Raw genomic sequence first — 20,590 nt, forward strand, 5'->3', positions numbered from 1 at the left:
TCTCAGAACTGACTAATATTTCATCAATTTTGCCTTCTTCGTACGCTGAGAAAAACATGGTGTATAATTTTCATTTTGGATAACGTCATGTGTTGAGACACAACTGTCAATGTTACAAAATGTAAAGATATTTGAATATGTATCATTTCATGGCTGTGATTTGGCATTCAGTTTTACCATGCCACTTTGACATTGAACAGTTTCAAAAGATTGTTCAGTCCTGTACTGTCGATGACAAATTTGTTTCTCCAAAGAAATGCAACATTGTATGCCAACCGAATGAGTCAAGTTACACTCTTCCCTGAATGAAGTTAAGGGCCTGTTAGTTTTGACCAGTCTTTGATGAAAACTACTCCAGTTATTCAGTTTATCTCAAGTGATTTGCTCCAGCAATAAGTGTCTGCTCTTCATAAAGTGAGATTGTCCGCGCTCAGTACTAATGAAGGTCAGGGGTTTTGAAGACAAGAGATTTACTGTATTTTCACACATTCCCTCATGACATTTCGCTACAAATGTAAGCCAGCAAATCTTGACTGCGCCCTTCCCCCATTGGTAAAAAAATAATGTTGATGTTTTTCATATTTTCATATGAAGTAACTGCAATGCTGAATGACATGCATTTAAAACAGGGTAATCTTGGAATGCAATGAACATAACAGTTTTTGTTATGCATGCTTGCCAAAATTCAGTGACTTTCTTGAGGCTTGTCAACTGGGGGAAAATGTAAGCATACCAGAGGCATCTAAATTCATAATGTTGATGTTTGTTTTTAAGTTATGACTGAACTACTCTCAGGATTTCTCGCGTTTGGGTTGGGGATCATTAGTAAGGAGAGTGTTTGGTCTGTTTCAGCTTTTTCAACTCCATATTTCCTGTCTACATAATAAGTGGTGTGTTTTCCTGTTCATTTTGCAGCTGCAGTACTGAAGTACGAGAACAATGTCATGAACATCAGGCAGTTCAACTGCTCACCTCACCCCTACTGGCTGCCCAACTTCATGGATGTCTTTACGTGGTCGTTACCATTTGTTGGTGAAAAGGGTAAGTTTTATTGGATTCATATTATTTTCATTGTTGCAGTTTGATATTATTGAAAAGGGGGGGGGGGGGTGATATATTGCAGTAATGGTAAGGTCAAGATCAAGACAGGCGTATTTCTTTGTTTATTTTTTTTTTTTTTTAGCATTCTTGTCCTAAATGTTTCATCTTCATTTTTCACAGAAACTGTGGGGAGGGGTATGTACTGACACAACAATATTGGGGCCAGTACTTTTTTTTTTTTGGGGGGGGGGAGGGCAAAATATGGGTTTTCATTGCCAAGTTGTGATTTTCTTACTCTCTGACGTCTGCAGCAAAAATTAAAGTGTGAAACAATGATCTTAAAAAGAGCCTAAACACGTAGACTCTTGGTGTTAATGTTTCGGGCAAATAAACTATCTAGAACATACTGAAAGGATATCGGTCAGTACAAAAAAGATGAGACTGCAATGGTAAAAGAGTACACCTCATGCAAAAAATAAAAAATAAATAAAATTGACTGTACCCCCACCATCAGCTCATGATTTGTGTTAATAGTGGTTCAACTCTAATATAACGACTAACACTTGTATCATTAGAGACATACAAAGATCTTGTGTATATTGTATGCCGCTGCCCTTGCAAGGTGCCTTGGGTCTATTCTTAGTTTTCATTAATTTTTTTTCCTAATGTATCTGTCTGTCTTTCTATATGAGTGCTCCTTTTTATTGTGAATGTGGATCCCATATGCATGTAATCATAATATTTCTCTGGTATGTTTATACTCTACAGTCACAGAGATGCTGGTGTCAATTCTGAACATTTGCTCAGACGATGAGCTCCTCTCTGAGGGAGATGACACATTTGAAGGTAGGCACCGTAGAACCCCTGACCCCACGTGGAATGTTGGTGTTGCATGGATCTTCCCTTCCCACCACCACATGAATGTTGATTGCCCCATACTTCCAGTAACCACCTCCACTCCTACATTTGCCCCCCCTCGCTGCCACCAACTCCACTACCAGCTAGCATCACTTCTACCACTCCTCCCACCACACCCTACATTGTTTTACGCACTCTCCATCCTACCACCACTGGTTATCATTTCTTGGTCCCTCATACCTTGCCACCTGTGCAGAGTTATGTGGTTTGACACAAGGCCAAGACATGGAGCACTTACACTCTACTTTTAGTTTTTGTTTTATTTGAGATGGAAACATCTCTTTAAGTGAATAGGAGGTGAACTGCTATTTGTCAGTTTGGGCTTGGGATTGACAGTGTGGCCCAGCCATTGCTTGATGTGCCTTAGGGCCAGAAGTGAACACAAAATGGATCTTTGAAGAAGAAAACAGAGAGATGCATGCCATGTTTTGAATTTCAGTAATTGTGATCTTACCAAGTAAACAGTCAAATTAGTCTGTAGTTGTCACTTATGGGACACATTAGTTATCCACTAAAGATATGTTTGAAACTCCCATGTTAGTTAGGCCCAGACATATCTTTCCTCTGTGCTATATCTGACCAAATCTAGTATCCCCTTTCTGCTGCCCTTCCTAGAACATCCTTATTTCTCATTTTCCTTTGATGGGGGATTTTCCTGTTAATTCCATTCACAGAGTGCGAGCTATGAGATGGAAAATATAGAGGGATTATTGTCGGAATTGGAAGTCAGATGTTGATATCTAGCTTAAAACCATTGCCAGCCTCTTTGCTGAACACATAATGCGATCTCTCCGTGGCATTATTGTCAGCCACTGTATCGGCAAACGACTTTCGCAAAAACAGGTGGCTGATAAATTGAGTCGGGCTGCATGTTGCTGCAGTCATCAATCACTGGATTGGCCAGATCCCACAGTTAGTCACGCTACAGAGCATCATTTGTACCAGTAGAATCCATTTGTCTCTATCCACAGAGTAGCTCTTGAGCTATTACACATTTTTTTTTTTTTAAAACACAAAAGGGAATCCAGTCAGTTGGCCTTGGACAGAGCAATCCTTAAATGGTGTGGTAAATGCAAGCGTTATTAGCGCTGTGTATGAGATTAAGGAATTCATTAACACTTCACTCTGGCATCATGTTGTCAGACCTCCTCTGTGAATCCCATGCTACTTAGAGGCTCAGCTTCGGAATTATCCTTTTTCGGCAGGTGGCCAAATGAGTGGAATTTAAGCGTCAATTTTTTCTCCCTTTTACTGACAATATGTGCCCTTCACTGCTCCTTTCACAGAGGATGAAATATGGAATGTGTATGAATGGATGTTTCATCATGAGAATTATATGTAATTGTGTAGGAAAGTTTGTTTACTTCCTAGTTGGATGTAGATTGATTGCCGTTTCAAGATATTGACTGACAGGAAATGTTTGTCAGTAGATAATTGGTGATGCTTGGCGAAGAGAAAATTCCACATTGCAGGTGGATTTGATGTGGTTTGTGGTCGGGATTTTAGTCATACTAGTCATATATCATGTCAAATAATGGAAATGAGCATTAATTTTTGAATGGTTGTAAATATATTGAAAAACTGCATTTAGGCAGGTGATACCTAGGAGAAAGTCGTGCAACCGCTTCATAAAAGTTTCACTCTCTAAATAATGCATGGTTCTAAGTATTTAATTTTGACATCGAGCATAAATGCCCTAAATGAGAACCAGCTCTACATCATGGCAAAATTTATGTAAAAAGCAGTGAAAGTTCAATTACTATGTTGAAATGTTTGAGCTGCATTTGGCAGTGACAGGTAAACAATAAGTAAAGTGTAAACTCACCCCCCACCCCCATGGTCAAATGGTTACCGATTTTTGCAGGTCATCATATATTTTTTTTTAAAAGCATTTGGAAGGAAAGAAAAGTAAGGAAGGGATTACATGTGATTAGGTGTTTGAGAAGGAAAATATTGGGGCCATTGTAGTATTTCTGGTCTGCAAAGGGGGTTATGCAATTCCACATGAATTTCCTTACATTCAAACTCACATAGCTTGTCGCTACTGTTGATGAGAGAGAGAGAGAGAGAGAGAGAGAGAAAGCAGAGAGAGGGGCCAATCTGCTTTGTATCGCTAGTATGTGTTGGTTTCTGAGTGTAAGTGGATTCCTGCCTGTTGTGATCCCCTGCATATTAGTGTAGGAAGTGAACGATGAATACCTCCAGGTATACCTGTCGTCGTCCAATTAGTTAATGTTGGGACTTCTTGTGGATAAATGATGGGGGGGGGGGGGTCCCTTCCAGGGGGTAATTTCTTCTATAATTCATGACGAGTCTTCATCACATGAACTCATTATTATTAGCACTTGATGGTGATATAAAGGAACTTGGTCACAACTAGATTTTCTTTGTATTTCTTGCTGTTGATTTAGTGAATGCTATATCCACTCAGATTGAATCTGTGAAGTGTTTAAGAATACCTTCATTTGTTTTCAGCAAGGACATCCATTGCTTCATTTAAATAATAATAATAATGATAATAGTAATAGTAATAATAATAATAATAATAATAATAATAATAATAATAATAATAATAATAATAATAATAATAATAATAATAATAATAATAATTACAATAATAATGATAATAATAATGATGATGATAATAATAATAATAATAATAATAATAATAATGATAATAATAATAATGATAATAATAGTAATAATAATAATAATAATAATTACAATAATAACAATAGTTATGAACACTTATAAAGTGCTTGATACTGATATTTGAACTGTATCCCTAGAACAAAGAAAGTCCTGAACAGTTTACACAGGTGAAATAAGGCAAGACCCGATAATTTTCGTGATCTGATGATTTGTGAGTACACAAGCACTTCCCTGGTTGTCACAATCATATTTTGAAGCTTGGTTTGGGAATGATATCATCTAGATTTTCTGTCATTTGATCTGGCTTTGCCAATAACTTTGTGCTCCTTACCACCTGTTGATGTATCCCTGAAGGAGCCCTCACTGTTCCTTCATCATATCTGCCTCTACTTGGCACTTTGTGGCAGCAGCGTCTCACGGACTGTAGTGACAAAACACCAGGCCCCGCGTCGATGATGGAACAGCAGCTTTGCTTGCATCAGAGAAGAAAACAATGGAGCAAAGAAAAGGATGCATAATGATAATTGACAGATAGATTTGCCCCGAAATATCGAGGCACAGGTGAAGGAGAGGTCATGGTTAGGGAGTCATAAGATTAAAGGAAGATCGTGTATGCATGGTCTTGTGCCTGCAGCAGCTGCATAATGTCCAAGATATACAGTATCCCTATCTGTAGTCCCACTAAAAGAAAAAAAGAAAAACAAACAAACAAAAAACAAACAAAAAACAACAACCCAAGATATAAAGCGTGTTTTCGCAAAGAAGATGCAATTAGTGGTTTTTTGTTTTTTTTCCACGTACAACTAAAATGCTGCGGTAAAACATGTTTGGTGATATGTCAAGTTAATGCATGAGCCACCTTGAACATAATAAACTGCGAGGAGCAAGTGATACATCAGTGGCTCCATGCATGTCATTGTATGTGCAGCAGGCAGACATGGGACATGACAGTGTTGCATGTTCATATTAAAGGAGCACCAGTAGTCAGACCGTTGGGGCACGCGACATGTCTTCTACCTATGAAGAGCTCTTCTTCATTGATTAGTCCCTTTGCTCGTGGAGGTCCCAATGTCTCGGCTCATGGCCACTGCATTGAATTTGACTAGGAACGGATGTGTGTTAGTCTCTGTCTTATTAATAAGTTTCTCTCCTCATATGCCTCTTCTCTGTCAATCTATGTGTCGATATAACATCCCCCCCCCCCCATAACTTCATCTCTTCAACTCTGCTCATGTGGACCATCTGAAATCTGATTTCTTTGGGAAAGAAGGAAAGGCATAGTATTCAACAGTATGAGACACAATAAAGTTCATACAGGAATCACATTCCATGGTAATTTGTGCTGTTACTTATCTGTCTGGCAGTATAGGTGAAAAAATTAATGCTGGAAGCTATATTTTGTATCTAAAATTTTGTATTCTGTTAGTAAATGTAGACTCCTGCAAGCTCATGCAGTCAACAACAAAAAAAGCATCCCCTCAAAAATAAACAACAAAACTTGGACTGTTCAATTCTGCCATAGACACATGAAATTCAGATACAGATGTAGGATGATTGTGATAGTGTGGCTATGCAAAGAGTGAAATATTAGGTTGGCTATGACCGTTTCATATTTGCATATCAATCTATTTAGAAACACCTATCTCTCGTAGCTGATGGTCTCATCGTATAACAGACAATATACTAAATATGTACATTTGACCGGAGTTTCTTTTGTGTGTATGTGTGTTTGTTTGTGTGTTTGGGTGTATGTGTTTTCTGCTATGCTTATGTGTACACTAGAAGTACTCAGTTTGGGCTAGATTGCTAGATGATACTTAAGCCTGTTTTCTTGCCAGTTATCGCTAACAATTTAGTTTGGTGGGGGGGGGGGGGAAGGTGTGCTGTGATAGTGTTTATTTTGTCTGTTTCATTTTCCATGAATTCCAAATTCACCCCTTCGCCATCAAAGAAACGCATTACATGTACTGAATGAATTAAACTATATTTTCCCATAACAGAAATCAGGCACTTTACAACTGCTGGTTGATAATTGCAATGATTTTCATCTTAATGAGTATTAAGCCAGGTGGCCATAGATTTGCACATGTTTGCATCTCACTACATTGTACACATAGCTGTGTGTGTGTGTGTACATTATCATTTGTTTCATTTTGAATGCCCAATTTGACTGCGTATGTGCCATGTGGTTAGAAGTGACAACTTTGAAATCATGTTTCCCCCGTTGGATATTCTATGCCACTCTTATAATTTGTAATGTTATGAATGTTTGCATATTATTGACCATGTGTGAATGTCCTACCTCAAGATGAAATAATACTGATTTGTCATGTTTTTCCATCTGAACATGTTTGCCTTACCTTTCTCTTCCCATTTCCCTTCCATTTTTGTTGACTCTTGTCCCTTCTTTAAACCTCTTATCGCATGGGTCGTCCTACTATTGTCCGCCTTCCCGTCTGTTTTTCACATGAATTGGCCAAATTGAATGAATTAATCCCAATATTGGTTAAAAAATTTTGGCACTTAATCGAATTGGACTGATGCTCCTCTTAAATTGGAAACTGATGGCAAATGCTGTCCCGAAACTCACTCTTCAATTACAATTCAATATTGCCTCGAAATAATTCACTTTATTTTTTGAATCTCACTGAAAATTATCATGCTTCACCTTCAAAATATTTGGTACCCTGGGAACCAACCTGATGTGATTTTAAAATTGTTTATCACTGCAATACAAAAACAAAACAAAAATGAACAAATGATAAAACTAAATGTTGGAGAGTAGGTTTATGCAAGGAATCACAAACACACAACACTCCAGTATTACAAAGAAATGGTAAGTGGAAGAGATTCCAAACTATTTTGTTGCCTAACCTTACAGCAGTGTGTTTGACAAATTGCCTTTGCCCATATAATTCCTGCACCTCACAGTGCCTCAACTCTGATGTGTCACTATACAATAACTCTGTATCTCTCTTAACACCCTACTAACAGTGTGGTGGGTTTATTGTAAATAATAGGGCATTTAAAGCTGATACTGTTTTTCACAAGTGTTGGAGACAACCATGTGTCATCCATTGTACCTCATTACCTAACTCTGTTTAGATCCAGTGTTCATGTAAGGATTAGAATATCCAAATCCTTTCTGTTGGACACTTTCATGTGAGGCATGGGAAGTGCAATGTGCAGTCTCCAAGTATTTTGTATGTTGTTTGACTTTACAAGAGTCAATGGTATTTAGTAAGAGGGGATAGGGTGATACTAGTTCCCAAAATATGTACAAATTGTGTCTGCCTCTTGGAGCTGCATGTGTTAGATTTTAAAGAAAACAATGCCCCCCCCCCAAAAAAAAAAAAACAAAACCCAAAACAACAACAACAACAACAAAGAATATTTGCTATTTTTCTCACAATTCTTTAAGAGGAAGGGGAGTCTAGGCGTCTCAGTAGTTTGCTGGATCTGTGAAATATGATAAATGTTGGCCAAATTATGTCCTAGCCCCCTTGTCTCTGCCTCCTTGTATTATGTGTAAGCCCTGAATTTGAAAGGATAAATTGACATAGATCTGCTATGTGTCTTCTTTAACCCCCTCCCTTCCAGTTCTTTGCAAGATGCCTCAGTTTGTAATTGGGTAATTGCTTTTGACTACCCTTACATGGACCCCTTTACCAGGGTATTGCAAAGCATACAGTTATGTTTGCTGCATCCCTCTCTTTTGACTAGGCTCAAGCTGCATCAAGGAGATTTCACACAAAGTTTACTGGGATTTTATTCACAAAGTGGATTTACTATTTCATGAGAAGCATTCAAGAGAATTCAAGCCCTAGAGGGGATTTTTGCCTCAATTGCTTTGTCAAAAGCAGTCATTCAGCCATTCTGTCAAGCAGCTTTATCAAGCGGGTTTATCAGTTTGCAAGTATTTTGCTGAATTATGAATTATTTTGCTCACTTGAAAGTAGTACACAAGTATGTTAATGTAGACATCAGATTCCAGCCCATACTAGTATACATATGACGTACGGGTGAGGTCAGCTTGTCTGCACTTCAGTGATTCAGCTCATTTATGCTAGTGATGTTTCCATCTTGAGAGGAATACTCATTTAGCGGTTCAGAATCTAGCACAGATAATATACATTTGTGTTCTGATTATATCACTGTATTTTTATTGTATTATTGTATTGGTAAACTGATAATATGTGTGTTTTTCTCGCAATAATGTAACAAGATTAATACCAAGGAAAGAAGAAAAAAGGGCCATCACTTCCTTGCATCAAAGGCATTCGTGTAATACGTTTCCGGTCTGTCACTTCTCTTTGAAACATTCTCAGCAATGATTTGCCATCATATTGATAGCAGCAGTGTTGCCTTCTTTGATTTCTCAAAAAAACATACAGCTTTAAATTTGCCAATAGTTTCTCCTGAATGAATCACTGTGGCACCACTTGTTTGTCCTAATTCCCTGTGATTTCCTTTACTGGTGTTGGCTTTTATAAATGTTAAGTCAGTTTCAACAAGGGGTGCAGGTTGGTTGGGGCACCACAAATTAACTTGCAAACAAGTTGAAAACTCGCCAAGGAGTGATCAAATACATCAAGAAGGCTGCCACTAATTTGGATTGCAGTGAGGCATTAGGCTGTAAGAAAGATGGGGAGATTTTTTAGCCCTTCATACCAGTTGACATCAGAGGTGCAGTGCCTCCACATTTGATATCTCTTTCAAACTTGCTCCTCACATACATCTCAATTTAAAGGCTGAACATGGGAGAGCTAGCTCTGTCCTTTATAGGAAAGATGATGCTAATTCTTTTTAGTGTGTGTTTTTTGTTTGTTTGTTTTGCACTCATAAAATCATGTGCTGTGCGATTAACATTGTTTTTGGATGTGTCAGATTTCAAGTACGGTACTAATTTTGTGTGTTCAAATTAATACCTGAAGTGATTTCCTGCAACCTGCAAACACTTGTCAGTTGCTGTGCCTCTTTTTGTGTTTGTACCTCTCGTGGTTTGTGGTGTGCCCAACAAAGTGATGAGTCTTGTGCCAAAATGAGTTAATGTTCTCCACTGGATGTCACAAAATGAAACTGTTCATGTGTTTTGACTGCAGTCCTGCCAGGTGTAAATGCCTCAGGTTGGATTGTTAGTCAGATGATGCTCAAGTAACTGATGTTCATGTCTCAGTTTTGTAAAGTCTCGTTTTATGTTGTCAGGGAATTCAGTTTGTCAAGAATTTAGTGAAAGATTGTGGAACGAAAGGGGTGAAAAGAATTTGTACACCTGAGCAAATGATCTTCAACGCTATGTGTTTAACGTAGTTAAAAAAAATACAAACAGCAGCTTTGCCCTTGCTTTACCAACATTTCGTTCATGTTGATATGTATTCAAACATGTGAATTACGTTTCAACAGCAAATACGGTTTAAGTAAAGGTCATCCCTAAGCAGGGTTACCCCTTGCTGCAAATTGGGCATACTTTGCATACAGTATATTATGTGCACATCAGTATTGGCTGTAAGGAAATTATCACAGGTTTGGTTTCTGATGTGTGAAAGAAGTTGCATTGTTTTGTTTAAAAAATATATATATATCAGAAACACAGTTGCGTATCTGAGAGAAAGAAAATTGTGCAACTGTGACAAAAGCCATTTCACAAACCAAGTGATCAGCCTTGTAAGATTAGAAGCCTTGCCCTATCCCCCTTTTCTTCCCAATATAGTTGTTGCTCTGCAAAAAAGGACTTCATTTATAAGCAGATTCCTTTCTGAGCTTGCCACACATCAATGTGGCTGCTTGAAGCAATTTAGAGGGTAGGTAAAGTAACTTTGTTTGGCCAGAGAAGAGACTATAGACTCTGAAGAAAGGAGTCCTGCCAATTGCCTACATCATTGGAAAAGATGTTTCACCCCCCTATGTACCTCTTGACTCTGATGGAAACATTGGTATGTAGCAGTGCTAGGGTAATAACAATGGCAGGCTGTCTGGAAGAGTAGTGCTAATACCAGAGAGGCTACCACATAGTAAATGACCCCATGTGGTCGTTACGTGATACTTTGTTTAATAGTAAACCAAAGTGTTTGGGTAAGAAAGCCACAACAGATAAAGTGTAGTGTTCATTAATGATCAATAAGCTTTTATCCATGACAGCAGCTATCAGGCAGACAATCTAGTCAAAACATTTCGGTGCTTCAAATAAAAATGCTGCTGAGATAAAACAGCTGTAGACTGAATAGAATACCTGAAGCCTTGTGGTATAAAAGGCTTACTAGTAGCTTACCAAGATGAAGGCTTTTCAGCCATTGCCCATAATATTTCAGCATTTTGCTTGTTTGCTGGTATGGAAAAATGCTCATGAGATAAGGGAACTTGTGTAAACTTTTGATTTTGAATGTCTGTCATATCAGGAATGATCACATCGTTCATTTGTTCACATGAGTCAGTATTTGCGCACTGACAACTTCTTCTATTGCCATTCTGAGTGATTGGTCTAAGATGGAAAAAACAAGAACCACAAAAACATATTTGTAGAGTATAATGCTGTGAACACAGCACTGAGAACAGACTGAATGAAACAAGTTGACATTGATTGATAGAATGACTTATCATGAACAGATGTATTTCTAATGCTTCACCTTGGACAGCAATCCATCCTTATTGATCCCAAATTCTCAAAATGAATAAAAACAAAACAAAAAAAGCACAGTATTTCATGCAACAAGGTGATATTAAAGCATAATTTTGATATTGCAGGGCTTGCTGCAAAATGTGTGTACATGTATATAGAGTGCATTGAATGATATCTGCATGAATGCCATAGGCTTGCATAAAATTTGTTTATGATCAAACAGATTAGGAAGTGGTGATTAGGATGAATGTTTTCCAAGACAGTAAAGACAGTAAAATGGAGGAGAAGTAAGAAATTAAGTAATCATTTTGTGTACACAATCTCATTTGGAAATAGTTCCTCTATGTGAGCTGTGAGGAGACAACACCTACTTGTAAGCTATTGCCCGTACCCCCCCCCCCCCCAAAGCCAGTGCAACCTGTCAAGAATGGAATGGATCAATGCATTGCAGCTTGTCACACACCTTTATTGATCAATTCTGTGAGAGGGAAAGATGGATGGGAAGCCATGGAGGAGGGAAGAGTGTGACTGTTTAAAGAGATGCTCCCTTCAAGCATGGGGGTTTTGGATGCCCCGAAATTAGGTCGACTCTGTCATAGTCACAAAAAGATGGTTTCAGTCAACAATGTGGCTAACCACTGCCCCTCTGGAGGATGCCAGAGTTTTGAGGAATTTGACTTCCCTGGTGACATGACTCAAACTTTCTTACCCCACTGATCCGACCCCCCCCCCCCCTTCTCACATGTATGATACGACTTGCTTGTAAACAATGAAAATAAACTTTGCTTGTATACATCATAACTCACCTTAAACAACTTTTTGTTTTCAACGTGTTAGGCCTTGTAGTTAAATGACAAACCTGTTTTGGCTTTCCTGTAGGATTTGTGATGGCTTCACTCATCTGTCTTCACTAATATCTCTAAATAATTTCACCTTTTAAGGCCACTACTGTGCTCTTTGTTCACTCCAGGTCATTTTTCTTTAGTTCGTTCATTCTTGCATAGGAATCCTCTGACTGATCACTGTTTCCCAGAAATTAAGCAATATTGTTTATTGTTTATTTACAATTATTGTTATTTATCATCATAGCTTGTACTGTAGCCTGATAGCATTGCAGAGGGTGACTTTGTGTTAATTCTTTGGCATGGACATATCAAAGAGGTAGAATTAAGATACAGGTTTATTTCCTGACCCTTGACCCCTAACCCCTGTGTTTGGTACTAGACCGAGAACATTTCCCTTGAGACGCAACCTTTGGTGGAAGGGATCAACCATATCAAAAATGGACAAGGGATCTGTTTTCTGATTAATAGCCCTTCCTGTCTTCATTAAAGCATACAATAACAAGGGAAAAAAAAAACAGGAGGGGGTTGTATCTGCTCTGCCTGTGCATATCATTAGTTACAAACCAAGTTATGCTTTATTACATGCACAGTGTAGCAGCTCTTCTTGTGCCAAAATCTTATCTGTATCAGAATATGCAGTTATATTTCCTCTTATCATCAGGTTAAGTCTGTGCTTTAGTTTCAGTGGGAAGAATTTTCAAAGGTAGTGCAAATCTAGTTGGGAGATTATACACATTTGAACTGTCGAAAATCGTGTGACACAGCACGTACACTCTCCATTGAAGAAATACATGTGAGCATGGGCATAGGCGATGAATAGGTGTTTCACACTTATTTCAGTCCGTGGACTAAATTTAAATTGTGGATTCGAATTAAACTACATTGTACCTTTGTTAAATTGGGCTAGTATGCTCAAGTGATGTAAGCACTGCCTTCTTCTTTTCCCCGTGTCCCTACTTTTCTAGACTTATTTAATACTACTACCTTCTGCCTTTGCATTTTGCATTTTGACTCTGGGTCTCAGCGCGCTGTATTTGACACAGTTGAGGATTGGAGGGAAGGAAAAGAGAGGAGGGATTTTCACTGCTTTCCCGTCCCACACATTAGATGACTATTGACAGTTATTAGATGAATAAATTGGTTTCTTGTTTGCCTGCCTCTGTGCGAGACTCCGCCAGAAGTGCTGTGACATTGACAGGCGTGTTTGAATGAGTTTATTTGAGTTGGTTATATCGAGCCATTTTCAATATTTGCTCACTGGAAATGGGTCTGCCTAAACTGCTCTCTGCATGTATCGAGGAGAAACAGAGTGAGAGAGGGAGATAAAGAGAGAGAATGGGGGGCGGGGTTGATCTGTGCTATGTGATTCAGTGAGCAAATAAGGAGCAATGTTTCACAGCTTGATTAGTGCAATAGTTTTTTTGTCATACTGTGTAACATTGTTCAGAATTTTCATGAACAGAACAAGTAAAACATCAGTGTCGTAAAGGAAGACATTTGACTACAGACAACGTTAGTACAAAGAATTATACAACTCCCTTTCTCACACAAGTACTTTTTCTTTCTATAATCCTTTTCCTTTGTCATGTTTTTATTTCTCCATCTCTTATTATGATTCTTCTCTTTTCCGTTTCCCTTTCAAGGAAAACTAATTTCAAGGAAGAACTAATGTGAAGCATCCATTGAATAGTTTCATACTTTCACTGTATATATCAAGAGCTGATATTATTTTGATATGATGTCTAAAGATTTTTTTTCTAAACTGCTACTGACCTTTCATCTTTACCCTTATCTCTGCAGCAGTGATTATTCCTGGCAAAATTTATTGACCTCATTTCTATCTTCTTTTTAAAAACATGTTTGCTAGAATGTTAGTGGCTTAGTTGTGTCAGTGGCAGTCATGAGACCACATGATCATTGGAGTATTTTCTTATTGATAATTATTAAACTTGGACATACAGATCAGTGTTATAATTGCTATCTTAGTTAGATATGAAAATGTGGATTTCTTACCTGGGCAAAATTTTGATCAATCATTCAGATAATAATTGTCATGGATATGTTTGTGTAGCCGACCAGGAGTTTGGTTTCACTGTTCAAGAGTGCTCGATATCCACATTTTAGGAGAGATTGTCAGTTAACCTTGTGTCTGAATATACCCTAGATAGCTACCGTATAGATATGTGTATGATAGTTTGCTGTAAACTGAACTAGATGTTATCCATGAGTGCTAACCTTTGATAGATATATATCCTTCCCTATTTCTCATCCCTGACCATCCCTTACTAACTCAACCCCCTGTAAGTAACCACTGAATGGCAGCCTAGCAAGATGACTGAACTCCTGATTTTTTTCCCCCCGTATTCCTCTTCCCATCTGCATCGTGTGAGTTTTAGAATCATAACATCCATATATCTCCTCATGTGTGTCTACATCTCTTACTTACATTTTGACATCTTATCACCTGTCGAGTCAATTTATATAATAATATACATTGTATTATCATCATGTCAGAGAAGTTTGTGAAGATGAAACCATAGTGCTTGGTTGTTATTTACAAGGGCAGTACAAATGGAACGTACATGAAACAAATTGCAAATTTGCATTTTTGACATCAGCAACGCAAGAGCACGACAGTGATGTGAGAAGGTTGTGACTTTTTTCATGCCTATCCAGCAGCAGGCTTGAAATGCTTGAAAAAAAAAATAGCTTGATTGATTTGATTCAGTGGAATGTTAAACCATTTTACACTTTGCAGCATGTCAAGTTATGCGAGCACTAATGTCTTGGGCATATTTGAGGGAAAAAAAGCATCTTGATAGCAGAACAAGAAACAGTGTATTGCTTGAGAGATCATGAGGTCTCCCCCTCTTTTTTTTTTTTTTTTTAATGATACAAACTTACCAGAGAAGAGATGCATGTGTGTTAGTGGTAATGAGTATAAATCTCCATGACTTTTTATCATTTTTGGTTTTAAAAATTAACATTTTGTCGACCTGCATCTACCAATGCAGAGCTAATTCATTGCATGATGCCTGAATGAAGATGCGTGTGTACTGTGGGCAAGTTGGCCCTGATAGCGGGGACTGCACTTTGCATGTTGGAATTATGCGAGTTCACACTACCCTGTGCAAGCAACTCATTTGAAATCATACGAATTAAGGAGGAATTAAGGAAGAAACGTTTTACCAGTATACAAAGGGTAATGCAAAGGAGAATACTTTCTGACTCTTTTGCAAGGAATCATCCCTTTACAACATGTTGCATTTTCAAATATTGATAAGCTACTGTTGTTCATGAAGAAGTTCATATGGATCTCATTTGTAATTCCTTCTTTTACAAATCAAACAGGACTTTTACAGCTTTTCCAGTGCTCTTGACATGACACTATTACCAAGCGCAAGAAATATGGGATGTGAGTTGCAATTTCTACAAATTATGCTGTTAGATGATATGAGTTGCTGCAGAGGGTAGCATGAACTATGTGCAAGAGGAGTTGATGTTCATTTATGAGTCGCGTAACAACCATTTTCACCACTATACCTACCATGTGTCATGTGTGTTTTCAGATTCCACGACAGAGGGTAACGCAGATCCAGGTAAGAGAAAAAAAACAAGGGAAAAGCAGCTCCTTCATTCATCTTTCAGCCAGTATATCTTCTTCTTTTACCTTGTTCGTTCTTCATTCATTCATTCTCTCATCCATGGTTACTCTTTCTAGACTTTTATATATTGGACATCAATGGATGTGCAGCTAACCTTTAGCTAAATACTCAGTTTCTCCTATATTCACCCAGTGCTTCTTGAAGAGATGTATACCTAAAGTGCTGTATGTAAACCATAAATTATTAATCTGAATTTATCGTGTTAAAAGTGTTGAAAACATTTCTGCTAACATTATTTTGTTCACTGTTTAGTTTTTTAGAACAGTAAAAATACTTACTTCAACACACCTCCATAATGATATGGCACAATGACAAAATATTTCTATTTTACCGTTGGTAGTAGCCTGTATTTTTTTAAAGGTTTTGAACATAACAGTTTCCATCATGATCAGGCCAGTTGTACCATTATGATATTATCAGCAAACTTTGTCACAAGTGTATTTTGTATGGATGGCTAGCACAGAGTGCAGAAGAAAAGGACAAGGGATGTTCCACAATAACTTTGTTAGCTCTGAAATGATTCAATCTATGAAGAAGAGGGTAGGGTATTTTGGGTCAGGGTTACAAATATCTAGAGATTCTGAGAGGCCAGCGTGCATGTTATGTAAGAACAGATGGCTATCAGTCGTAGCCTAAGCAGCTATACCAAGCCCATAACCTACCAGTTGCAGGTTATACCTTGAATACTGAGTACTTACTTGTAAAAAGGGAGCAGTTCCAAAAGGATTGCTTTGCCTCAGTAAGATACTTGCTGCACATCCATTGTCAAGGCTGCCTTGGGGATCCATGTCTTGCATCTTTGTTCCTGTCTCGGGACTGCGTTAGCTCGTTCTTCCTCATGGGCAACTCCCACCCTGGTCCTAGTCTTGGTCCTGGTCCTGATGCTGGTTCTATCTAGTCCACCAGCATTGTCTCTGTAGTTTTGCCCCATGACAGATTCTTGAAAATGATGATTTTGTGGTCCCATTTCTGTATGGTACTTAGGCATCGTATCCTAGTTTGCCCTGTGACTTATTTCTGATAGTTACACTCTTGTGGTCCTGTTTCATACACTAGCATTGCCTCACCCTCTAGTTTGTCCTAGTTCGAAAATTACACTATAATAGTACTGGTCCTATATAGTATGCTAGCGTCATCCCACCCTCTAGTATGTCTCGTGATTAATTTGTGACATAAATACACACTTTGTTCACATTAGCTGAAACAAATATATCAAAATCAAGCAAACAGGGCAGGAGAGGTTCTATCAAAAGTTGACCTGAACTAAGAGACTTAAAAAATTGTAAAGTTTGTATTTTAACAAAACAGTGATATTGGTAGCAACTGAATGTATACAAATAAGACAAAGGGACAACATCAGGGTCTCGGATCTTTGATTAATGACACAAATCTATGCAAAATTTAGTATTTGATGTTAAAAATAACAAGAATCTAACATTAACATATATTTGTCATGCTAAATCATGGTTTCATTCCCCCAGAAATAGCTACAATGACTCTTTTTTTTTTTTGGGGGGGGGGGGAGGGGGCGGTGGTTTTTAGTTGCAGAACTATTAACCTAAAGCATAATTTTCATTACTTTTTAGGCACAAAGCAATCAAAAGTGATGTAAATTGGGGATATTATCACCTCGGGCTGCTTGCACATATGGTTGCACGCATTGTCATTATTTGCTGAAAATGTTTGAAACATAGGAATTCAATAATTTTGCTTTTTAAGTCTAATTTTAATGGATCTTCTCTTTTTCCTTTGTTTTTTTTTTTAAATCTCTCTATTAAAGTCAACATGGACATGGTATGGAATACCACAAAATGTGATCACTTTGGGGAAAACACACAAGCAGTTCGACGTTCAGGCCAACACAACAAAAGACTACCTGAAAGTGTGTTTACTCAGCAGAAATAGAATATTCATTTCCCAGTTTTCTTCTAACTTTTTCAATTTGTCTTTTCATTGTTTTGGGAGCATTTTTCTTTTAATTTGTATTAGCGTTCATACATTTTGATTGCAACATAGTTCAGGTTTTCACAAATCTACTTGTTGGTTAGGCCAATAACATTTGCGTGCGTAAGCTTTGGTAATAATGATTTAAACCTCCATTTTTAATTCCTCCTGCTTCTTCCTATTGCTCTTTTAATATGCAGATTTAGCAGGTTTATAGGAACAGATAATATTTTCTTCCCATTCCCAGATCTTGCAAATTGTAATGGGTTTTGTAATTTTTTTTCCCTCCTTCAATTCATGGTCATTCTTGAATGTAATGTAAAATTACTCTGTGTGGGGCACGGTGCTTTACCAAGAACAAAATCTGTGTCATTCATTGATCTCAAAATCCTTATTAGAGGAGTACTACTGTGTGCTGTTTGTAGTCAACCAGTCACAATGGCTATTGACACTCGGCCGTAATTGTTGATTTTGCCCATTTATCATGGTTTTTTTAAAAAACTCCTTAAATTTTCTTGCAATATCCAGTTCCAATTCCAATATCAACCTGTCCCCTTCCCCCCCCCCCCATTCTCGGGAGATCAATTGTACCCCTGGTTGCTCTACTTAATTCACATGTCACCGACTAGGCTAACCTGTGCCCTACCCCTGTGCAGGTGAAATTTAAAATGTAGGAATTGGCTGGTTTGCTGAGGAACAAGATAGCATTGTTGACTGTCTGTTCCAATGTAGCCAGCAAGATGACACGCTAACAGTGATGCCTTAGCGGCAGGATGCTTTTGTCAGCGTAGAGATTACACTAGTGAAGGAGCTATTGATAGTTGAGTGAATTGAATACTCTGCATGTTACCTTAGATTTAGAGGTTGAAATGTTGAAATTTAATTGTGTAGCCCTAGGAAGAAAAAAAAAATAACCGTTTCACGGTATGCGCACAGGAAAAGTGCTTCTTCATTACGGCTAAGCACACTAATCAACATACAGACACTCACAAATTGAAAACTGTCATCAGAGTTTTCCTATTTAGCTTTTGAATAAAAGTTTCACCTGGGCTTTTGTCCCTCCATCTTTATGAGGTTGACTCCCCAAAGAAAGATGTTTTGATGTATAAAACTCATCTTAAAGTGTGTTGATTGTATTCTTAACTTAAGTCTTTTTGAACTGTTAGTTTCATGTTTTGATTTCCATTCCTTTCCTGGAAGAAAGTTACATGGAAATTGACAGTTATGTGAAGGACATATCTTTCTTATGATACCCAAGTGTTTTAGGTAGGGTTGATAGAATAAATATATTTCTCTGATAAGTGATGTACTTGGATCACCTGCCGTCAGCCATAGATATTGTCAGAATGTCACAGGCAAACTTGTTGAATTCTAATGGATTCCAGGGAAGTACCAAGGTACCACAGACAATGCAGGAAAATTTTATATCCAGAAATTTGAATGCTTTGAGTTATACTCCATGCTCTATGTCCAATCATGTATGTTCCTGTATTTGCTTGGTGGAGTTTTGCACATATAGTCCATGTCTGGTGTGTTGCCTTCAATACTAACTAGACCTGTCTATGCTCTTCGTGTGTTTGCTTGGAAGTATCTATAGCCTCTGACTGACCTGTTGCCAATTATTGTTGTTATTGTCTGTGTTACATAGTATTTATTTATATTCCTGTACCAGCGATATTCCACTGTGGCGAGGTACAGTGTCGTACTTTCAGAAATAATCACATTGATTAAAATTCTTGAAGTTTTGTTAGATTTGTAGACATCTGCAATCTATTGCTGGAATGGATGTAGTCATTTATGATCATATGAGTTTAATGGCAGGCCATTAGATTGAATGTTTTGGGTTATTTTTCCTTTGTCGTCCCTTTGCTCTACCAACTTCCATTGTATCTCTTCTTCTTTCTATCCTCCTCCATCTGACTTCGTCTTTGTAACTACCTTTTTGTGGTTTGTTCCCTCTTCTATTCGTCACTCTATCTCTAGTTGTAATGTTATTTCAATTTCTGCTCACCCAGACTGAGATAACCACCTATTCTTCTCTTTCTGTTCCTTTCTTCATAACCATTTTCAATTTTATGATTGAATTTTGCATTTTCATTTTCCTTTACCCATAACTATGTCTATGTATCTTTTGTTTGTGTATTTTTTTATTTTCATGTTTTCTCAGGTAAAGGTTCTAGAGTTGGTATGTAGTTACAATTGTTTCTTTCTTTGCTTGGTGTTCGTGTTCATGCCCTCTGCTGCGTGTGTTCATATTTATATATACACATGATTGTTTATTCATTCAAACATCTATGGTGTATGTGGCAGAGAGAGTGATATGCCCGCATATTAAACCAATGTGTGGTCTGGGTTTTCTGTCCTATCATGTACTTTGTACGTTTTTTTTCTCCAGCGGGTTGCAGGAGACCATTTGCTTGTTGAGTTCTTAATTTTTCTTGAGATACTCTTGTGTTTTTCAAGCCTGTTCTGTTGCAGTGCTGCATACTGGGATGAATTGCAAAGCATCTGGACTTTGGCTGTAACATTAGTGAATGAGATGTTTGTTTAGTATTTAAGAAAATGCAGGAGATAGGTTCATTAATGGTGAAAAGGCCTCAACTTTGTTACTTTCTTGAATATTAGGCTCTTCCTTTTATATAGGCAACTACCATTATAACTATAAAGTCCTTTGGATCAGTAGTTTTCTTTTGTTATATCAAAATTTCACTACAGCCCAACAAAAAGATATATAATACATAAAAATAAGATAAGAATTTGGAACTACCTTGTCACTTCATTGTAACAAAATTTTGTTATAACTGGGTTTGTTATAACAGGAGTACCATGTGTGTAGATATGTTACAGTCGGCTGAGATTTTATTGTGCCTACTGGTAAACGATTACTCATGACTGTAGTAAGACAGAAC

The 20,590-nt window shown here is 37.7% G+C and overlaps 1 protein-coding gene across 5 annotated transcripts in view; it reads left to right on the plus strand.

The window, feature by feature from the left end:
• The window catches only part of LOC140228708 (protein phosphatase 3 catalytic subunit alpha-like), a 108,676-nt gene that overhangs the window by 65,796 nt on the left and 22,290 nt on the right, over nt 1-20,590 (plus strand). The window contains exons 9-12 of one of the 5 annotated variants that reach the window (XM_072308983.1): nt 916-1,041; nt 1,810-1,887; nt 7,397-7,447; nt 15,642-15,671. In XM_072308983.1, the coding sequence (XP_072165084.1) occupies nt 916-1,041; nt 1,810-1,887; nt 7,397-7,447; nt 15,642-15,671 (285 nt within the window). Of the gene's footprint in view, nt 1-915; nt 1,042-1,809; nt 1,888-7,396; nt 7,448-15,641; nt 15,672-19,848; nt 19,867-20,590 lie in introns of all 5 variants that reach the window. The other 4 variants (XM_072308985.1, XM_072308984.1, XM_072308986.1 and 1 more) reach the window with 4 other exon arrangements.

This window comes from Diadema setosum, chromosome 5 (assembly GCF_964275005.1).
Source record: "Diadema setosum chromosome 5, eeDiaSeto1, whole genome shotgun sequence".
Lineage (NCBI taxonomy): Eukaryota > Metazoa > Echinodermata > Echinoidea > Diadematoida > Diadematidae > Diadema > Diadema setosum.